The sequence below is a fragment of the Rhincodon typus genome, chromosome 30 (genome assembly GCF_021869965.1).
Source record: "Rhincodon typus isolate 14 chromosome 30, sRhiTyp1.1, whole genome shotgun sequence".
Lineage (NCBI taxonomy): Eukaryota > Metazoa > Chordata > Chondrichthyes > Orectolobiformes > Rhincodontidae > Rhincodon > Rhincodon typus.
In genome coordinates, this window is record NC_063361.1 from 25,184,710 (window position 1) to 25,206,756 (window position 22,047).

General features: G+C 40.6%; 1 protein-coding gene across 1 annotated transcript in view; it reads right to left on the reverse strand.

The window, feature by feature from the left end:
- Window positions 1–745: 745 nt before the first annotated feature.
- LOC125486558 (signal transducer and activator of transcription 3-like) overlaps window positions 746–22,047 on the reverse strand; it is a 29,223-nt gene continuing 7,921 nt past the window's right edge. Inside the window, exons 3-11 of the mRNA XM_048614449.1 lie at window positions 7,902–8,051; window positions 7,467–7,611; window positions 6,373–6,471; window positions 5,467–5,559; window positions 2,264–2,345; window positions 2,029–2,123; window positions 1,756–1,907; window positions 1,447–1,605; window positions 746–878 (exon numbers count right to left, since the gene is read on the reverse strand). Of these exons, the coding sequence (XP_048470406.1) occupies window positions 782–878; window positions 1,447–1,605; window positions 1,756–1,907; window positions 2,029–2,123; window positions 2,264–2,345; window positions 5,467–5,559; window positions 6,373–6,471; window positions 7,467–7,611; window positions 7,902–8,029 (1,050 nt within the window). The 5' untranslated portion in view covers window positions 8,030–8,051 and the 3' untranslated portion in view covers window positions 746–781. The remainder of the gene's footprint in view (window positions 879–1,446; window positions 1,606–1,755; window positions 1,908–2,028; window positions 2,124–2,263; window positions 2,346–5,466; window positions 5,560–6,372; window positions 6,472–7,466; window positions 7,612–7,901; window positions 8,052–22,047) is intronic.

The window sequence follows — 22,047 nt, forward strand, 5'->3', positions numbered from 1 at the left end:
CGAATTACAACAGAATGAAGCATAATGAAGTTAAAAGATAATGGTGACTATGTACACAAGCAAGCTTCAGAAACTGAACAACAGATGCACAGAAACCTTTTAGGTAAATAACATAAGGGCACATTGTTAAACACCAGGCAACCATTTATTGCTTTGGCAGTTTCTGCATGGCAGGGAAATTACCTCACAGCAGGGCTGAATTGAGAAAGGTTTACTAATTTTTTATTTGCAAGATAAACATGAAAGAGTCATTTGACAACTTCCGTTCCAATACAAAGCTGTTTTAGACTCATAGGAAGGTAATTTTTCACGACAGGATCTTGCACTAAGACAGGATTTTAATTATTTGGGTTCACACTAAATCCAGATAATACCAGCCTCATGTGAATCAGCATTTCACTTACAACAATGCAGCACTCACTCAGTATTGCAATGAAGTATTAATTTAGATAATGTCCTATTGTCCTTTAATAGTGATTAAACTCTCTATTTTCAAACATGAGATTGAGTCATTCAAGTGCAAGGCACAGGACCAAGTGGAATCCCTAGGTATTCACTGATTAAAATTTAATTTAGTATTGAAAGTAAACACATAAAGCCACTTAAATATTTTAATTCATAGCAATGATTACTTTAAATAATAGTAATTATAACTGTTTAGTATTTGTTTTTTCCCATATCAGTTCTGATATCCAACATCCAGATGAGTAACTGACAGCAGAATTCTAAGTTTTTGTGATTGAGCATGATTATGACAATTTCTCAATAAGTATTTCCCTACCTACCTCACTTTTGTTGTAAACTGCACACCTGTTTTGATCACTAAAGGACGGTCTGGATGCATTGGCATACACGGCTGTCTCTCCACGACAAAAGCACTGTGAAGAAAAACAGGTTAAATAAATCAAAAACTCTACATGACTAGTTGACCGAGCACCAATTAAATGTGTCTGACTGAAGTCTAGTCAAATTGTGTTAATGTATTATATAGAAGCAGAATTCCAGCTTGGCTTGTGTAGTAGTTAATCATTATTCCCCATTCCCAAATAAATTTTCAGAGATTGTTATCAGCAGTGAATATCAGCCAAGAAGTGGGAAAAACTTACTTGTCTAATGGATCAACATGATCTAGGTTTATACCCATCAAGATAAAGAGGGGTTAAGGTCATTTTTCTGACAAATTTAAAGCAATGCATTTTGGCTTTCTCAACTCAACTGCTGGTGAATACACGGCCATGATACAAAACAAATGTGATGTTAAGGATGCAGTTAGGACTTTGGGGATTGGTAATCAGCTCAGGTCAATTCTCTCCCTGCTTACTTCACATATTAAACTGACTATAATAAATTATGCATTTCACAGGCTTAGAATAGAGCAGCACTTTAATAGAAGACAAAGAGCTGCAGAAGATCAGAAAGGACTTAACATCCACTAGATTGAAATACCTTTTAATTAAGCTCCGAAATAATTCAACAATTCTCTCCTCCAAAACAGGTCTGTGGTGAACAATAGGATCACCTTTGTAAGAAACCTTTTGCTGAAGTTCTTCCAGTTTCTTAATCTGCTGACGTGTTTGGAGCTGAGACTCAGCTAAAGATGTAATCCTGATAACGGGCAAAATAAAATATACATTGTGCAAAGTGAAAACTTGATCTGTAATGAGAGTTCGATAAAACATTTCAAATATATACATGTATGCACAGAAGTGGCAATACTAAAAACGAGAAGATTCTGCTATCAAATATATTTCATACCAGTTTTCAAGACGGTCAAGGCAGATGTTTGGTGGACCTCCTATGCATGCTACTTGTTGCCGCCTTTTCCAGTCAGCTAGTTCTTCATCGGTCAAGGTCTTCTGCACAAACTCCATCGTAGACAGTAGGGCAGCTAGGTCAGTTACTATTTGCTGTTGTAGAGGAAGATTTAATAACAAGAATAAATGTTACTTTGAAATATTTGTAAGTTTGAGCTATGATCAGCTAAAGAGAAAGATCCCTGAAGATTAACCATAATGTTTTTAACTGTACCCTCCGCATCTGATCCAAAGCGGTCAACATCTGTTCCAGTTGAGCCATCTTCTGCCTTGTTGCTGCTTGTGAATTCCCATTCAAATCTTGCACATCTGTAAACATTTAGAACAGCAAGATGTTTTCAAGAGTTGTGAGGATCCAATGTAATTTCAAATAATTAAACTCCTGAAGAAAACCCATGTCTAGTTTATATAATACTGGATCCTTTAAACCAATTATCAGAGTAACCCACCTCCTTGGCTTTTCAGGGTCTTGTAGTTGAAATCAAAATCATCCTGAAGGTTTTCCAGTATCTTAATTTTGTGTTCAAGATCCTGTAAAACAAATACACTTAGGCCCTTAGTTACAAATCTCATTTTAATAAAAACATAATTTTAACTCAAAAAGCAGAATACTGAGGATGCCAAAAGTCTGAAATAAAATTGTAAAATGCTGTCAGTACTCAGTAGGTAGTAGCTGCATCTGTAGAAAGAAACAAAAAGTTAGTGGGATGGACTTTTCCACAGTGTCAAATTTTGAGACATTTCATAGACGGTGTCCCTCTGTGAGCCCTGATGATTTTCCTGAAGCAATTCAATGCTGTTCCACTTAGTAATTCTGCATTCCATATCCACAGCACCATACTCATGCAATCTTGCACTCTGCAGAGTTGGAGGTGCTTGCCAGTGTCGAGACCTTACAACATGCACGCTATGGCCATCATTTCTAAACCCTAGCTGCACACCATTTCAAGCCCCCCAATCCAGGAACTGCCCTTCGTGTCCTGCTGTGCAATTCCAAATGACATAGTCCAAACAGGCAAATGACAAACGTCTTCACAGGCACGGACCTGGTAGTCCTGGTAACAGTATATAGGAGAGGAGGGCTGTTCTCCTTCCCCAGGACTGCCACAAAAGACCATGACACCAGACTGGCAGCGTAGTCTGAAGTAGCCAGTCAATCAGTGTAGTGTTCATGGTCCAAAGGTACACGCAGCAAAATGGAAAAAGGTTTACTAACATTCTGTGCACTGTGTGCACAGGGATCACACGTCCTCTCCCTAATGCCTCACTCTGCCATTGCATTCACATCCTAAGGCTCATGGTTTACCACTCTCACTTCTGCATGCACCTTTTTTCCCTCAATGGCTCTTACTATTCTCATTTCCCTGAAGTACTAAAATTTCCTGCACTCCACAGTTCTCTCTCACTCAGAACACCTCACCAGTTTTCTTGACTGAGGACCAGCCAGCTCCCTCGAAGGGACTAAGGGTAACTCAGACTTTTAGATGCAGCCACTAGGTTGAAGCACATGCAATATGTTTGCCATGTGAGCAGCTTCCATGCACTGTAGGCGTGACATTGATGTAATATGGTGCCATATACTGTGTCTGCCCCTCTATTTTCTGCGTTAATGAGTTACATGGCTTTCTGTCTGCACTAAAAGATGCTGTCATGCTGTTAGTGCAAAGATGTGTGAGCAGAGAGAAAGCAAGCTAAAAGTCCTGACATGCACCCGGCTCCAATGCATAAAACAGGTACCTATTCCTGCAGACCAGCAGAAGTGCTCCAATGTAAGGCATCAGTGAGCTCTAAAGTGCAGTAGCAAAGTGCTGAACAGTATCAGAGTAAGTTCGAGATGTGCTACAATGACATTGCTGACTTCTGTAAAGCATCATCGGCAAATGAAGGGTGCAGACAGGTGATAATGAAATATTAACGCATGCAAATAGGCCCCTCGCCTAGCTGTCAAAACTCGAGAAAAATGCTAAATTTAAAACAACAGGCTTCTTGTGCAACCACCCACCAACTTTCTGTCCATTGCCCAATTTGTTCAGAGGGGAAGATTCTACCTACTGTTTCAGGTCTGTAACCTATCTTCAAAAAAGGAGAAAAGTCAGATGTAATAGGATTTTAAGCCTGGAGTAGGTGGGACAAGCGCAACATGAAAGTCAAAAGAAATTGAATCATTGTAGATAATTTTTTTTTGTCATTTTAAACCGTACGGTCTCTGGACAGTTCAAATTAAATTTACACTCATACTACATCAAATTGAAGATTATTGTTCAAAGGAAAGCTGGAACGTGTTTCATGTTGTTTTGCATTTTACAGAGGAAATTAACACTAAATGAGCATTTGTTCTTTAAATTAAAAATCAATCAATTTAAAGGTTGCAAGCCTCAACTTCAGTAGTAAACAGTGGAGCATCAATAACAGTAGATTGGAGGGGCTAAACAATCTATTTCTGTTCCTATGTTCTTAACATTAACTGTGGATTTGCGTAGAGCAAAGCTGTTTTGATTTTTTTCATTCTTTATTTTTCTACTTAATACTAAGAAGGGCTGCAATGTTTAACTTTTAACTTTGTTTCTTTATTTTTCTACTTTGTACCTAAGATTTTGTACCTTGGTACCTTTGTACCTAATATGGTGCCAGGAATGGCGACATTATACACTTTTCACTGCACTCCTGTATCCCTGTACTTGAGTACATGTTTTCTAACTCTAATTCTAATATACACAGAATTATTCTCAAATAATCCATAAACAGTCTTCTTCCCTTTTGCATTAATTCACCAAGCATATGTTTCAAATCCTTAGGTTTTACAAACATCAAACTTTAATCCATCAAACAAAAGGCAGCATGGTGGCTCAGTGGTTAGCACTGCAGCCTCACAGCACCAGGGGCTTGGGTTCTATTTCACCCTCGGGTGACCGTCTGGGTGGAGCTTGCACGTGTCTGCTTGGGTTTCCTCCGGGTGCTCTGGTTTCCTCCCACAGTCCAAAGATGTGCAGGGTAGGTGGACTGGCTATGCTAAATTGCCCATAGCGCCCAGGGATATTTAGGTTAGATGGGTTAAACAAGGGAAATGCAGGGGTAGGGGAACGGGTCTGGGTGGGATGCTCTTCGGAGGGGCGGTGGGGCTTGTTGGGCCAAATGGCCCGTTTCCACACTGTAGGGATTCTATGATGATGATATGCAGGCTAGGTGGATTGGCCATGCTAAATTGCCCATAGTGTCCAGGTGGATTATAGGAGGATGGGTCTGGGTGGGATGCTCTGAGGATCAGTTTGGACTCGTCGGGCCGAAGGGCCTGTTTCCACACTGTCGGGATTCTTTCAAAAATTTCAACTGACAAGGATTTTCGTTAATAGCATTAACTGAGTAAATGTGTCAAAACATTATAAACTGCTTAAAAATTTCATGTTGAACAAGGTCTGATCTATACAATTATTTCTTCTTGTTTGAGTATTACTCATCTTTCTAGGCCCTGCAATTTTTAAATATGAGTTTAGATTGAGATTATGTTCGGCATGGGATGGTTGGACCAAAGGGTCTGTTTCCATGCTGTATAACTCTGACTCCAATTTTCAGTTTATTTGGTAATATAGAGTTATGATTTCCTTTTTACTACTGCAAAATAAAAGATTCTTTCCAACTATTCAAATAGACTCACCTGTACTCTCTTCCGTACATCCTGCAGATTGTGTTCGAGGATCTGCTGTTTTTCAGTTACCACAGAGCTGTGATGTGGCGATTGTCCGGCTTGCTGGAAAGACATTTTAAACATTAAACGCAAGCTATGACAAGTGGGAATGTTTAATGCCTGACATGCATTTCAGCAGTAGATGAACATGAAAATAAAAAGGCTCATCTCTTGCTCGATTGGAACTGCTCATTAAAGTTAACAGCAAATACAATCAGGACAGGAACAAGGCACTTATTTCACTTGCTTAAAAAGTTTCAGTTTCACCCTCCCACCCTAACCCTGGAAGAAAGGCTGTGCTCCATTCTCTAACCCCACAAAGAAAGGCCACACTCTGATCCTATACTCCAATCCCACATAGAAAGACTCTACGCTCCCTGGCCTGTACTTATACATGAAGGCAGTAGGAATGTTTCACTTTAAAATTAATTTTAAATTTTGGACGCAGTGCAGGAGCACGAAGGCAGTCAATCCACCAAGCGCTCCTGAGAACCAGCAGCCTCCTCAGTTCTTCTCGAAGCACCTTAACCAATTTACAATCCAGTTTGTCCACCCAGACTGAAAATTGGGAGTTTCGGTGGCCATTTTTAATGGTCAGGCTCATCTCCTCTGCAACCCTGACCCAAAAACAGGACACAAGTGTGTATATTGCACACAATGCCACATGCCAATGCAGAGATGATGGGCCAAACAACGCTTGAATTTTACTTTCACCTTTTATTGCACATTTTAATCCAAAAACAATCCCATTTGTAATATGTTTCTAAAGAAAGGGGGTAGAATTACAATCAGAAGAAGTGAGCATAAATGTTGTGTATAAAGTGTGTATTATGATGCTGGTCCAATTGGTAAACACTACAGTCGCACTTCACTCACTTGTGACACTGACGTCGCAACTTGAAGAAGACGTGCTTCTTCCCACAAGCATCGAGCTATGATACGTGCAATCTCCATTGGCCTCTCTAAATACCTGTTCTTTAAAATAAAAAAAAGGGAAAAATAATTAAACTGGGAATATTCCTCCAGGGGCATTTATAATTAAATGATTTTTCATTACATCAGAGACAAAAAGTTCTGTTTCTTTAATGCCATTTACGTCTGTTTTGATGGAGCACAACTTCAAACAATCATGTGAGTAGCAGCAGCCAACTGGACTCAATTTTGTTATATCAGTTTTGGACCTGCTGTCAGGATGGATCTCTGGCAAAGTTCAGAACCTTTAAGTTGGAAGAAGTGAACTTCAGTTACATGAAAACCTGAGACACCAAGGGATATTGATAGCAACAAGAAAAAAACATATACCCAGCAGTTGGGATCTGTTACTAATACTTCCCCTCCTGAGGCAGTCTCTGTCCTTTCATGGCATTAAAAGAGAACCTGTTCTATGCAAATGCAACTGCACAGTCAAAACAGGTACCCACATCTCAGGAATCCCTGGTTATGCAAATGTAACCTCTCTTATGCCTAGTTCAAACAACAGAAGTTAAAAATGCCCCAATGGTGAGAGAGAGAGAGAGAGTGCGTGTTTGTGTGTGTGCGCGTACGTGCGTGCATGTGGAGTGGGGGACGGGGGTAGGGGTGAGACAGCAAAATACACGATTGAGCAACAGCTGCAGGCCGACAATAAACCAAGCAAGCGAAAGCCATGGACAATTGTAGAGTTATTTTTAAAAAAGAAATGTAAAAGCCAATCTGAAATCAAATGTATTTTTTCCTATGTTCAGGAAAATATTCAAAGCTTTTAAATACAAGTACAAACCTGAACTTTTAGAGTTCTACCTTTTATAATGCATCACTGATTTTAAAACGTGGATTGACAACAGCACTGAACTTTTAAAACCTGCACTTGTAAATTAAAATACCAAATCTATTCCAATTCCAGTGGAAGCACGCAACTTCTATGACTTCTTTTATTTTCCACTTTTAAATCACTGATACTCACATAAATCTATCAATGGCAAACTATATACCTGCAGGTACTGTTTAATCTTCCGCAGATTGTGCTGATACAGGACATTAGATTCCTGTAGAAATCTGCTGTACTGTTGATCAATCTCACCCAACAGATTATGGAACACTAGTGTAGCATGTGATTCCTTGCTTGCAGCATATGCCCTGGAAGGTTAAAGAATGATTTCAAAATCAGAAACTGTGTTTCAGTCACCCCATCTGCACCTTCACTACAAAATGCGACACCATAGATAGTTACAAACATATCCGGAATTTTAAGGGAGGAAAAAAAAACAAAACCCTCCTAATCAAGGCAAAGATGACTGAAATAAGAATGGTCTTTTCTTCAAAAATCAGAAGAAAGAAAAACTGCAAAAAAATTTCTTCCCTGCACATTTACCTACAAGATGTCCTCTTGGAGTGGCACTTAAAATATGTATAATTGCTGTACATACCAATCTTGGGTCTCAATCCAAGCTGCAAGAAACTGCCTCAATTCCATGGGGAAGCTGTCACTGTAGAGTTGGTGCAGTTGTTCCAGATATCTGGTATCCAACTGCTGTAGCTGATTCCACTGTGCCATTGTATGAGGAAATTACTGAAAGCTGGAAAGAACAAAGTTGTCTGATAAGTTGCCATCTGTAATCTACTCCTAAGAGATTTTCTCACAAATCAGTCCAGATACAAAAGAGCCACTTTCAGGATATATAAATTACATGATTACGTTACTCTTGAAGAAAGCATCTATAAAATAGACATTTTTGTAAAAGGCAGCATTTTAAAATAAATATTAGCTTTTGGACCTAGTACCACAAATATTTGCCCACTTAAAAATATTCCTATGGAATTCAGAGGTTCAATCAGCTCCAAAAGCACGATTAAGCCAAAACACCAGACTTTCCAAAAGTAAGTTGCCAGATTTTGAATGACAAAGTCAGGGATGTGGCATTGCAGAAAACATTCAGGATATGATGCAACTGTAAAAACCATAGCTTGCACATTCTACATATTTCCGCACAACAGTCATTTTGGAGACATTTTATTTGGCTGGGGTAACTTTTCTGTCTGTAAACTAAAATGAGTCTAATTTCTCCTGAACTGAAATACTAGTCACAATTTTCCCTTCCGAAGAAGTAGCAAGAAAGGTGGTTGGAAGAGTAAACAATCGGGCTGCAGGACAACAGGGAGGTATGTGCCATCTTCCCAATACCCCAGAAATTGGGTTCTGGGCAGAAAGGCTTATAGTTGACCTCTCCAAACTGCCAAAATTTAAAAGGTCCTTAGGTGGTCAATTAATGACCACATAATGCCTCATCCCGCCGCCAGCCAGATTAACCCTGGCAGATGAGAACAGCAGCAGTCTTCTGGGTTGGAGGATGAGGCATTCCATTAGCCTCAATATGTGAAGAACTGGGGCACAGAGGTAGAGCAAGAGGGTGGCTACTGAAAACCAAGCCCTGACCTCAAATCACCTTAAAACCTCTCTTCATGTGGACCCCAGCCCCTCCGCAAAACAAAAGGTCACTTGCGTCCCTGCTATTCCTGAAATCTCAGTGCTGCTGTGCTTCCAAACTGCCACTGCTCTTCACAGTGGCAGCTGGCCTCTGATCGGCAGGCAACTTCAGGTGAATCAGGATATCACCACCCTGGGAACTGATTGACCAAGATTCTCATTAGGTCACCACTTAAGTGTCTGATTGGTGTTTGATTCAGCAAGCTTCCTCGCTAATCGGGGTGGTGGGTGTGGTGGTTTGTCGGGGCGGGGGGAGGCGTGCGTTGACTAGATCTTAAAAGATGCCCACTCCCACACATAAAACTAAACAAAAAAAGGAAAATCCCCACCATTGTCACTTATGACCACAAACATACATGCAAATAAACGTCAGCACTTTGAAAATGTATCAAGCATCGAACTAAATTCCAGAAACTAAGCCAACTGATGTGATTTAATAAAATGATATTTTTATAATTTTGTGGCACATCATAAAAATGCAGAAACTGCACGATTCTGCAGAAGGACTGGAATTCCTTCAAATCCTTTATAATCTGTCAACACTAGTTTTAAAACCATGCATTCTAAGCCAAGTGTTTTTAAAAGAATAAAATCAATGATAACTCTTTTCCTTTGTGGAACTTTGCTTTGGTTTTAACACACCCCTCAATATCTCCGCGCATTTTTAAGAGAAACCATCACCATTAGCTGGCATGAACATGGATACAGGAATAAAAATACACAAAACCTCTGGATCAGAATTGTTTTCCATTCTATTTTTGCTTTCCTATATACAAAATTTTACTTCTGAATCAACTGTTCTCACAAACATGCACCAGCAGGAAACTGCGTAAGAGCAGGGGGACTTTTGATTTTAACTGGTAAAATTGAGTTACAACAGAATTCTCACCACCTACTCTACCCTGACTTGCAGTCAGTTTTCCCTTTTAAGTCTGATACATGAGTGACAATAGAAGCAACGTTGCTATCACTGTGCAGAAAAGAAAATGCCGTAGGTAGGAGCTAAACCACACGTTTGCTTTCTTCAAAAGATTTAATAGCACCAAAAACCTAGCAAAATAATCATATTAGTTCTCAAGGCCATTCTTTTTGACTGCACTAAACCTAGGAAACTGTGCAAAGCTTTCTGTCTCCTCTCTCATAAAAAATGGAGAATAGGAAAATTGGGAACAAGTAGGAATAATTTTTTTTCTCAGGGAAAAGATTCCCAGGGAACAGTTGAAACATATAAGACCTCATTGTCTAGTCCCAGTTACTCCTCAACCACTTCAGAAGCCAAACAGTCACGTAACTGGACCAATCTGGAATGACAGATTCCCTTTGAGAGAAATGAACCAACCAGTTGGACAATTGGAATAATCTGCAACAATATTATTTATTTCCCCCTGTAGAGATGAAAAATGACCAAATTTATTAATTGCAAATGTCACAACTTTCCTTAGTAGGCTGTAGTCACAATCTTAACAACTAGTTGAGTGTTTTAAACTTACACCAGTTCAAGTGCTTGTTACTCCCTTGCTCCATCCTTTTCCCACATTCACCTGACAATGAACTCTCAGTACATTTTCAGTAATATTGCATAAGTCAAAGATGATGTTTTTGTCACAACTTAAATACAAACTAATTTACATTTTTGACTGTTGTCTCAGTACTGACATAGAGAAGTAAAAGATTATACTTGAAGGACAAGAAATCTATTGAAGAAGTCATTTTGGGAGCATCAGATAAGGAGTGGTCCATTCAGCTCCTCGAGCCTAACCTGTTATTCATTAAGATCATGGCTAATCTGCAGCCTAGCTCCATATGCCTGCCTTGGGCCCACATCCCTTGATACCCTCATTTAATAAAAACTGGTCTACCTCAAAGTTAAATTTAACAGTTGAATTAGCATCAATTGATGTCTGAAGAGGAGTTCCAAATCTCCACTATTCTTCCAGTGTAGAAGTGCTCTCTAAAATCTCTCCTGAATGTCCTGACCCTAATTCTTAGACTATGCCCCCTGGTTTTAGATTATTCAACCAGTGAATTGTCTACCTTGCTTTCCCTGTTAACATCGTGAAGACCTCAATTGAAGCACCCGTTAACCTTCTAACTTCATGAGAACAAAAGCCAAAGTTATCTACTCCCTGTGGTGCCAAAACATCCTTCCTCAGGTTTAGTACCCAGACCTGCGCACAGTACTCAAAGTGGGGTCTAACTAGAGTTTTATATAACTGCAGCATGATACTTGCATCCCTATACTCTAGGCCCTTTAGGTATGAAAGCCAGTATTCCATTAGCCTTCTCGACTATTTTTTGCACCTGTTCCTGGCATTTTAAGAGCTATGCATCAGAATCTTCAAATCTCATTGGCCATCCACTGTATCTAACTTTGTGCATTCTGAAAATTACCTTGATTTATCCTTTTTCGGTCTGAAATGGATAACCTCACACTTCCTTATATTAAAATCTATCTGCCACAGCTTTGATTATTTACCTAATCTATCCATATTCTGCTGTAATTTTACACTGGTGTCAATGCTGTCGACTACGCTGCCCAATTTTGTGTCATTAGCAAATTTGAATATTTGACCCTATGCCATTATCAAAGTTGTTGACGAATACTATAAATAAGTGAAGACCAACACAGATCCCTGCAGGGCACCTCCAGTCACAACCCGCCAATTCAAGTACTTATCCATTATTCGAAGTCTCTGTCTGCTATCATTCAACCAATTTCCTATCCAGGCCATTTGCCCTCAATTCTGTGGCTTCCACCTTAGCTAAGTGTCTTGAGTGTGACTTATCAAAAGCCTACTTGATCTCCATATAAACAAAATCCAATGTCTTGCCTCTGTCCACAGGTCCATCAGCTCTTCAAAAAAAAAATACTGAGCTTCGTCAGGCATGACCTACCCTTCATGAATCCATGCTGACTCTCCCTAATTAACTGAAACATGTTGAGGTAACCAGTTACCCGACCCTGGATTATAGACTCCAACAATTTCCCCACCACAGTTGTTAGGCTAACTGACCTGTAGTTCCCTGGTTTCTTCTGTAACCCTTCTTAAAGGGTGGACTGACATGAGCAAATTTCCAATCCAGAGGTTTGACTCCAGAGTTCAGGGAACTTTGAAAGATTATGGCTCCGGCATCGGTAACGGGCTGTCCTACCTCCTTTAACACCCAAGGATGGAAACTTTCAGTTCCATTAATTTCCCCATTATTGATGATTTACTTAAGCTAATTTTATTTTGACCCTGCCCCTGATCCTGTTAATTTCTTTAGAATCCCCAGCAAGCTATCCTCCTTTTCTAGTGCGAATACTGAAACAAAATTAGGAGTGGCACGGTGGCTCAGTGGTTAGCACTGCTGCCTCATAGCGCCAGGGATCAGGGTTCAATTCCACCCTCAGGCAACTGTCTGTGTGGAGTCTGCACATTCTTCCCATGTCTGCGTGGGTTTCCTCCAGGTGCTACGGTTTCCTCCCACAGTCCAAAGATGTACAGGCTAGGAGGATTGGCCATGCTAAAAATTGCCCATAATGTTCAGGGATGTGTAAATTAGGTAGGTTATAGGGGGATGGGTCTGGGTGGGATGCTCCGAATATCAGTGTGGACTTGTTGGGCCGAAGGGCCTGTTTCCACACTGTAGAGATGATGATTTAAAAAAAAAAAAAAAAAAATTGTTCAGCATCTCTGCCATTTCCCAACGGGGATTGTCAATATCCCCACTATAGGCCTTTAGTAAGCCAACAGTATTCCTAAACAGCCACTTTGTTTTTATATAGCTATAAAATCTCACACTATTGTGAATATGTCCATTGCAAGTTTTCTTTCACAATACTTTTTAGCTGCTCTTATAAGCTACTGTGTGGCCCTTGTCGATCTTTGTACTTGTCCCATTCCGTGGGATCTGTACTGTTCTACACTTTATAAGCCCTTTCTTTTCATTATAATGCTGTGCCTTACATCCTTGGATATTTTTTGAGATGTGCAGCTTTTCCTTCTCAGGAGTACAAACCGCTTCTGAATAGCATTCAATGTTTCTTTGAACACTCTCCGCTGTTCCTCAATTGTTTCACCTATTTTCAGCAGAGTTTTCCAGTTTACAAAGGAGACTCTCTGCTTCATCCCATTAAAAAGTTTGCCTTACTTAAATCCAAAATTCTAACATCCGATCTTTGCTCATCTCTTACAAACTCTACATGAAACTTGATCATATTATGATCACTACTTGACAATGCTCACAAACAACTAGGTGACTAATTAAATCAGGCTAGTTGTTCAATACCAGATCTAATATTGCTCGTCTCCTTGCCGCATCCAAGACATATTGCCATAGGAAATTATTCCAGACACATTAGAAATTCAAAACTTTTCTGGGAAGGTGATCGTCCATCTTCCCAGGCTATATTAAGATTAAAATCCCCTATTAATATTATTTTAAGTACGAAGAGACAATGTTAGAATATAAAGAACATAAGAACTAGGAGCAGGAGTAGGAGTAGGCCTTCTGGCCCCTCGAGCCTGCCCCGCCATTTAATAAGATCATGGCTGATCTTTCTGAGACTCAGCTCCACTTACCCACCCACTCACCATAACCCTCAATTCCTTTACTGTTCAAATGTTGAAGATAACAATCAACAACATGTGAAACAGTTCAATTTAACAGCCCAGGTAAACACTGAGCAACATAGAAGTTAAACTATGTTAGTTCAACATGGGTCGGACGGTGGCTCAGTGGTTAATACTGCTACCCGACATCGTCAAGGACCAGTGTTCGATTCCATTGTCCGATGACTGGCTGTGTGGAGTTTGCACGTTTTCCCAGCGTCTGCGTGGGTTTTCACCGGGTGCTCCGGTTTCCTCCCACAGTCCAAAGATGTGCAGATTAGGCGGATTGGCCATGCTAACTTGCCCCATAGTGTTCAGGGATGTGTAGGTTATGGTGCGTTAGCCATGGGAAATGCAGGGCTATGGGAATGGGAATGGGTCTGGGTCTGGGTGGGATGCTCTTTGGAGGGTGGTACGGACATGGGCCCAAATGGCCTGTTTCTGCACTGGCGGGATTCTGTTCAGATTAATCATTCTTCCAGACAGAAAAGTTTGGTTTATTGTTCCTGTAATTTGTTTAATTGCAGAAAGCAAGAAGTCTGTATTTGACTTTTGTTTTAAAAAAAGTTAGTTTTGTACTCCGTATGAACAGAAGTCAGGTCTTTGCATGCTCCCGCAGTCTCCACTCCCCGCAAAGTGTTTCTTCATGCTCCAGAAAATTGAACATTTCGGCCAGATACCCAAGAGAGGAGGGTGGAGTGCATATAAATAGCAAGGAAACATAAGAATATGGAGGTTGTGCCAAGTTTAAATGAAGGGACCTCAAAAAAAAAAGTTATTTTACTCTATTTTTCCACCGAGCAGGTGCACAGACTGAAGGTCGATGAGCTGCAATGCTTGCAGCTCATTCCCAATTGGGAATGGTCCCTGCTATAGTCAGATCAGTCTGCACTGGGGTGATTGAGCATTAACAGGCTCCATGCAGCACAACCATATGTAAGGAATGGCAAGAGTGAATATGTTCTGGAAGCCTAGAGAATGAGGCTCCAGTTTCATGTGATCTTTTCACATACCAGAATGAGCCATGTCACAGAGTAAAAAGTAACCCTCTTACTCCAAACTCGCCTATTGGAGACTGGTGGTGGTTCAGGGCAGCAACAGGAAATGAGGGAGTTGGAGAGGAGGAGGTTCAGAGAAGTGAAGAGGCAAGTGTGGAAGATTTCCAGTGGACCATGAGGTGGTGGAAGTGCTGGGAAAACACTGAATCTCAGGCTGCTCCTATCTACTTTCAGCTGCTGGGTTTCCCAGTCCTACACACAGCTGTTAGCATTAAAATGGTTGGCAGAATCTGATGTTTAATTATCAAAGAGCTGTTTCTACAGAGTAGGTTACTTGGCCACTTCCAAATCAAATTTGGTTTAGTTCAAAAAGGTAGACATGTTTACAGCGTGTTGCACCTTTTTAAACAATACCCCACTTGCAAGACCTTCTGCCACCAGTCATGGTAAGGGTTAAAGTTAATTCTTTGTCATCTTTCAAAATAAAGCCATTGCTGAGTTGAGCAGATAGTCTGGAAACTGGAATGTCTGAAAGTAAACAAACGTCTACCTTGTTGTATATATTAGGCAGATGAAAAGCAGAATGCTTGTTTTATGCCTAGCCATACTTGCAACAGACACAAAAACTTTCCATTTTTAAGCACAACAAAAATATATGAGATTTCTTAATAAATCTTCAGAGAATTGCGCAGTCACCACTAGAAAGTTTTTTTTTTAATATCACTTCTACTGGCATGATACTGCTAGTTGAAGCCAATACAGAATTGTAGCAAATCAAATGGTGACCACACAGGAAATCACATTTGTACACAAAGTTTGTTAAGGTGAGACAAAGTTCCACACACATAGCACTCCAGTCCAACAGCTGAAATTAATTGAATAACATTTCTTGTATTATGACGAGCTAAACTACAAATAGCTGAACAGACTTTACCTCTAACTAAAAATTTTCAGCGTTTTAAGCACACATTTTACAGAGTATACATCTATGTAAGAAATGACTACAGGTTAAAAAAACTAAATGGAGATAGCAATAGATCTGCCAGCCATAAAACCATCCAGTACCAGATGTAACAGGGGGCAGATATTGCTTTTTGATGTATTGAAATAGGAAATAACATAGGTCGAGGTATTAATGGGCTAAAGAGGGGAAACATGTAAAGTAACTAAACCGGGGTTTAACTAAGAGCAAGGACACAGGTAATTAATTAATACTACCCTACCTAATAAACCTTTTGGAAACTATTGAAGACAACCAAACAAGGCGGCTGGAGGTTACAGATTTCTTTAATTTTGAGAAACACTGCATTATCACAAAGCCTTTGATTATTTAATTTGAAAATACAACAAACTAGATAAAATGCAGGATGTGTGTAGGAATCAGGGAACTACCTTAAACCAAGGGCCATTCAAAGGATCTACTCAAATGCACTCTCAAAAACACTTGAGACAAATCAAACAGTTTATGGCCTAAATTTTCACAATTCACAGTTTTGCAAACACAAACACAGGAAAAGGTGTATTGGAACATAGCAAACGACCATGGAGTTATATATGGAAGCTACCAGGTGCAGAGGCAGACTGGGTGGTAGGTCTGCCACACTGCACTAGTACTTTGTTGAGGATATAAAAAAAAAACACAGCCCTCCTCCAGCTCTCTCAATCCCTAACCTCTGCATACATGCTCCATGCCCTATTCATGCTGACCCATATTCCAATTTTACCCCACAGTCCTTCTGCAGACCAATCTATGCCTTGTACCCTTCTAGAATAAGCATCTTACACAACAAATTAGATTTAGCCATATGGTGAATGGTTTCCACAAAGCAAAAGCAAACCATGAATATCTGTTCAGGCACTTTTTTTTTAAAATAAGGCCAATCATTACTATCCTCAACTGTCAGAACCTGATTTACGACCTAAACGCAGCATGTGATAATTTTCCTCCAAAAAGTAATCATCGATCTCTGTGCTCAGGCCTTATTTACTAACGCAGATCTTCTGCCCAAAACAAAAGCAATGGACACTGTGATTTTTCATGCTTGACAAAAAAGGCAAAGTCTCCAGTGAAATCTACTTCATGTAGGCAAAGTCTGCGCAAAGTTGATTACCAACCACACTGACATATTCGATTAAACATATTACAGCACAAAAACATGGACATTGCAGGCGATATGTCATCTCTAACTCTAGAAATATCGCAATAAGAAGTGCAAATATAGACTGTTACTTTATCAAAATAAGAACTGACTGATGTTTTTCAGACTCATTCACACAAAAGAAAACCGAAAGCTAACTTTACTTTCAATTATGACATGATATGAAACCAGTGCTGTGTAACTATACGCTTTCATACAAGTCAGTCTTCGGCAGTGTAGTCCTATTATGTGCTTTCTTCTCAAAAAAAAAGGAATAGATCAGCTAATTTAACCATACAAACAATTAAAATATTAATTCCTAATAATCTGATTGAAACTCAGTTACTGTTGGTAGATTTTCTAACCGACAGTCTTTACAAATCAATTATAAACTACAAAACAAAACTCTCAATTCCAGGAATTTTTAAATCATGGCCACATTTCCCCTCACATGCAGTTAAAGGTACTAAAATTAAACTGCAGGAGTACCAAAACAGGGAAAGTTGTCACAAAGACTAGTCAAGCAATTGCCTGACTGAAAGGTACAACTGAGTTGAATATGTCCCTGACAACACTATCATCATCCCACAGACAAGACAGGACCAGGTGGCAGTACAGTGATATCGAATTCAAAGGCAGTTGTCTTAGGGAGCCCTCAAAAATTGACCCCAGACCTCAGACCCCCATGGCAGCATACAGTGGTAATCACAGATTTTCTGGCTCCCAATCATGGACAAGGAAAGCTCCTGTTGATTATCACCTACTACCCAGTAGGTACAGCAATTATCATGGGGGATTTTAATCCACATATCGATTGGTCAAACCAGGTCGGTCATGGCAGCCTTGAGGAGGGATTCATAGAATGCATCTGCGATAATTTCCTTGAACAATATGTAATGGAATCTACAAGGGAGCAAGCTATCCTAGATCCAGTCCTGTGTAACGAGACAGGAATAATTAATGATCTCACAGTTAGGGATCCTCTAGGAAGGAGCGATCACAGTATGATCGAATTTAAAATACAGATGGAGCGTGAGAAGGTTATATCCAGTACCTATGTCCTGTGCTTAAACAAAGGAGACTAAGAAGGAATGAGGGAGGAGTTAGCTAAGGTAGAATGGGAGCAAAAACTTTACGGTGGGTCAATTGAGGAACAGTGGAGGACTTTCAAAATGATTTTTCACAGTGCTCAGCAGAAGTATATTCCAGTGATAAGGAAGAACTGTAGGAAAAGAGACAGCCAGCCATGGATGTCTAAGGAAATAAAGGAAAGTATCAGATTGAAAAATAACACATACAAAAAAGCAGAGAGTAGTGGGAAACTGGAAGACTGGGAAATCTTTAAAGGCCAACAGAAAGCCACAAAAAAAGTTATAAAGAAAAGTAAGATAGATTATGAGAGTAAACTAGCTCAGAATATAAAAACAGGCAGCAAAAGTTTCTATAAATATGTAAATCGTAAAAGAGTGGCAAAGGTAAACATTGGTCCTTTAAAGGATGAGAAGGCCAATTTAATAACTGGGAATGAGGAAATAGCCGAGACATTAAACACTTATTTCGTGTCGGCCTTCACAGTGGAAGACACAAATAACATGCCGAAAACTAATGGCAAGAAGGTTATAGCAGGCGAGGACCTAGAAACTATCATTATCACTAAGGAGGCAGTGCTGGGCAAGCTAATGGGGCTAAAGGTAGACAAGTCTCCTGGCCCTGATGAAATGCATCCTAGGGTACTAAAAGAGATGATGGAGGAAATAGCAAATGCACTAGTAATTATTTACCAAAATTCACTGGACTCTGGGGTGGTTCCCGCAGATTGAAAAACAGCCAATGTGACGCCACTGTTTAAAAAAGGAAGTAGACAAAAAGCAGGTAACTATAGGTCAGTTAGCTTAACTTCAGTAGTGGGGAAAATGCTTGAATCTATCATTAAAGAAGAAATAGCAAGACATCTGGACATAAATTGTCCCACTGGAAACACCCAGCATGGGTTCATGAAGGGTAGGTCATGTTTAACTAATTTGGTGGAATTCTTTGAGGACATTACTTGCATGGTGGACAATGGGGAACCTGTGGATGTGGCGTATCTGGAAATCCAGATGGCATTTGACAAGGTGCCACACCAAAGGCTGCTACATAAGAAAAAGTTCCACGGTATTACAGGTAATGTATTGGCATGGATAGAGGATTGGTTGACCAGCAGAAAGCAAAGAGTAGGGGTAAATGGGTGTTTTCCTGGTTGGCAGTCAGTGGCTAGTGGGGTGCCTCAGGGATCAGTGTTGGGACCACGATTGTTTACAACTTACATAGATGATTTGGAGTTGGGGACTAAATGTGGTGTGTCAAAATTTGCAGATGACACTAAGGTGAGTGGTAGAGCAAAGTGTGCAGAAGACACAAAGTCTGCAGAGGGATACAGATAGTCTAAGTGAGTGCACAAAGGCCTGGCAGATGGAGTACAATGTTGATAAGTGTGAGGTCATCCATTTTGGTATGAATAACAGCAAAATGGACTATGTTTTAAATGGTAAAAAATTGCAGCACGCTGCTGTGCAAAGGGACTTGGGTGTCCTTGTGCATGAATCGCTAAAAGTAGGATTGCAGGTGCAGCAGGTAATTAAAAAGGCAAATGGAATTTTGCCTGTCATTGCTAGAGGGATGGAGTTTAAAAACAGGGAGACTATGCTGCAGCTGTATAGAGTCCTGGTGAGGCCACACCTGGAGTACTGTGTGCAGTTTTGGTCTCCTTACTTAAGAGATATACTAGCATTGGAGGGGGTGCAGAGGAGATTCACTCGGTTGATTCCAGAGTTGAGAGGGTTGGATTATGAGGAGGGACTGAGTAGACTGGGATTATACTCATTGGAATTCAGAAGAATGAGGGGAGATCTTATAGAAACATGCAAGTTTATGAAGGGAATAGATAAAGTGGAGGCAGGGAGGTTGTTTCCGCTAGCAGGTGAAACTAGAACTAGAGGGCATCGCCTCAAAATAAAGGGAAGCAGATGTAGGACTGAGGTCAGGAGGAAGTTCTTCACCCAAAGGGTTGTGAATCTGTGGAATTCCCTGCCCAGTGAAGCGGCTGAAGCTACCTCGCTGAATGTTTTTAAGGCAAGGCTAGATAAGTTTTTGAATAGTAAAGGAATTAAGGGTTATGGTGAGTGGGTGGATAAGTGGAGCTGAGTCTCAAAAAGATCAGCCATGATCTTATTAAAATGGCAGGGCAGGCTCGAGGGGCCAGATGGCCTACTCCTGCTCCTAGTTCTTATGTACCCTGCACAAGCATTAACCACCTCCTCCCCACAACCCATCCTGAATGTAATCTGGTCAGGGAACTTCAATGTCATCATCGAGTGTGGCGAGGAACACCACCAGTGATTACAGTGGCCAAGTCCTATAGGAGATAACTGCTAGGTTGGTTCCCTTACCAATTATTGCAGACACAAGAGGAAGGAAACATTCACTTGATCTCATCCTCACCAATCTGTCTTTTGCAGATACATCTGTCCAAGACAGTATTTGTTGGACTGATCACTAGACAGTTCTTCTCCAGAAACTCGGTCTTCACACTGAGAATGGCCTAAACGTTATATAACGCTAAAGGGCAAGACTTGGAAGAGATGCGGCAACTCAAAACTGGGTATCCACAAAGTGTTATGGGCCTTCAACTGAAGGGTTGTAATCAAACATAATCTATGCCTTATGACTTGCATATTCCCCACTCTACCATTACTATCAAGCATGAGATCATCCTGATTCAATTGAGAGTACAGCAAGGCATGCCAGGTGTGGCACCAGACAAATTACAAGTGAGATGTCAATTTGATTAAGTTGCAGTGCTGGACTACTTCCAAGCCAAACAGCTGAATCAGCAAGCCATAGGCAGGGCTAAGCAATCTCAAGTAACAGATCAGATCCAAGCAGTGGAGATTTCCCATATACAGTTATATATGATGGTGGATAAGTAAACAACTGACAGGAGGAGGAGACCCCACAAGCATCCCCATCCTCAGCAGTGGAGGTGTCCAGCAACATCAGTATAAAAGACAGGGCTGGAAATTTATACATCCATCTTCAGCCAGTGTTGCTGAGTGGATGGTCCTTCTTGGCCTCCTTCCAAGATCCAAGCATCGTGGTTTCCAGTCCACAGCCAATTTAGTTCACTGTACATGATATGAAGATGCTCAGGAGGCACTCGACACTGCAAAGGCTATAGACTTGGCTAGATTCCAGCAATAGTACTGAGGATTTATGCTCCAGAACCTGCCACACCCCTAGCCAAGCTGTTACAATATAGCTACCACACTGACAATTGCCTGACAATGTAGGTATGTCCTGTACACAAAAAGTAGCACAAATTCAAACAGTTCAGTTACTACCCTATCAGTCTACTCTCAATCTTCAAAAGTGACGGAAGGCATTATTGATGACAGTGCTTTCAAATGGCACTTGCAAAGAAATAACTTGCATACTGATGCTCACTTTGGGTTCTGCCAGGGCCACTAAGCTACTGATCTCATTACAAAAATAGACAAAAGAGTTGAACTCGAGAGGTGAGGCAGACTTCAAGACTGCTTTTAACCAAGTGGAACATCAAGGAGCCCCAGCAAAACTAGAGTCAATGGAAATGAGGTGGCAGAGGCTCCATTAGTTGGAGTCATACCTTACATAAAAGGAAGATGCTTGTGATTGTTGATGCTTGTGATTGTTGGAAGTCAATCATCTCAGCTCTGGGACACTTCTGAAGGAAAGTTTCTCAATGCCCACATTTTATTTTAAAATCTTGTCCAGATGTGTTATGGAGCAGGTAGGGACACTATCATTGCACCACAGCAGCCCTTGCCTCATTACAGACATTTTCCAATCAACCTGATCAGAAGTATTATTTCACACCTCTGGAGCAGGTGGGTCTTGAACCCAGGCCACCTGCCTCAGAGATAAGGATGTACCAGTGCACCACAAGAGCCCCTTCAATTTATTATTTTCCAATTGACCCATTTAGAAATGGCAGTACATACCTCTAGAGCAGATTGAATTTGGACCCAGGTCTTCTGGCTAAGAGGTAGGTACATTACACTGTGCCGTAAAAGCTCCCCAAAATCAAGGTGGATTTCTTTTAAATCAACATGTTCAGATATATAATGTCAACTCTGAAGCAGGTGGGAATTGAACCTGGATCTCTTGGCTCAGAGGTAGGGACATTTCCGCTGAGCCTCAAGACCCCTCCCCTTCCTCAATGTAATGTCATGGGGACAATTATCTCCAGCTGCTACATGAATGGCTTTTCTTCCATTATGAGGTCAGAAGTGGGGAATATTCACTGATGACTGCATCACGGTCAGCGCCATTCATGACCT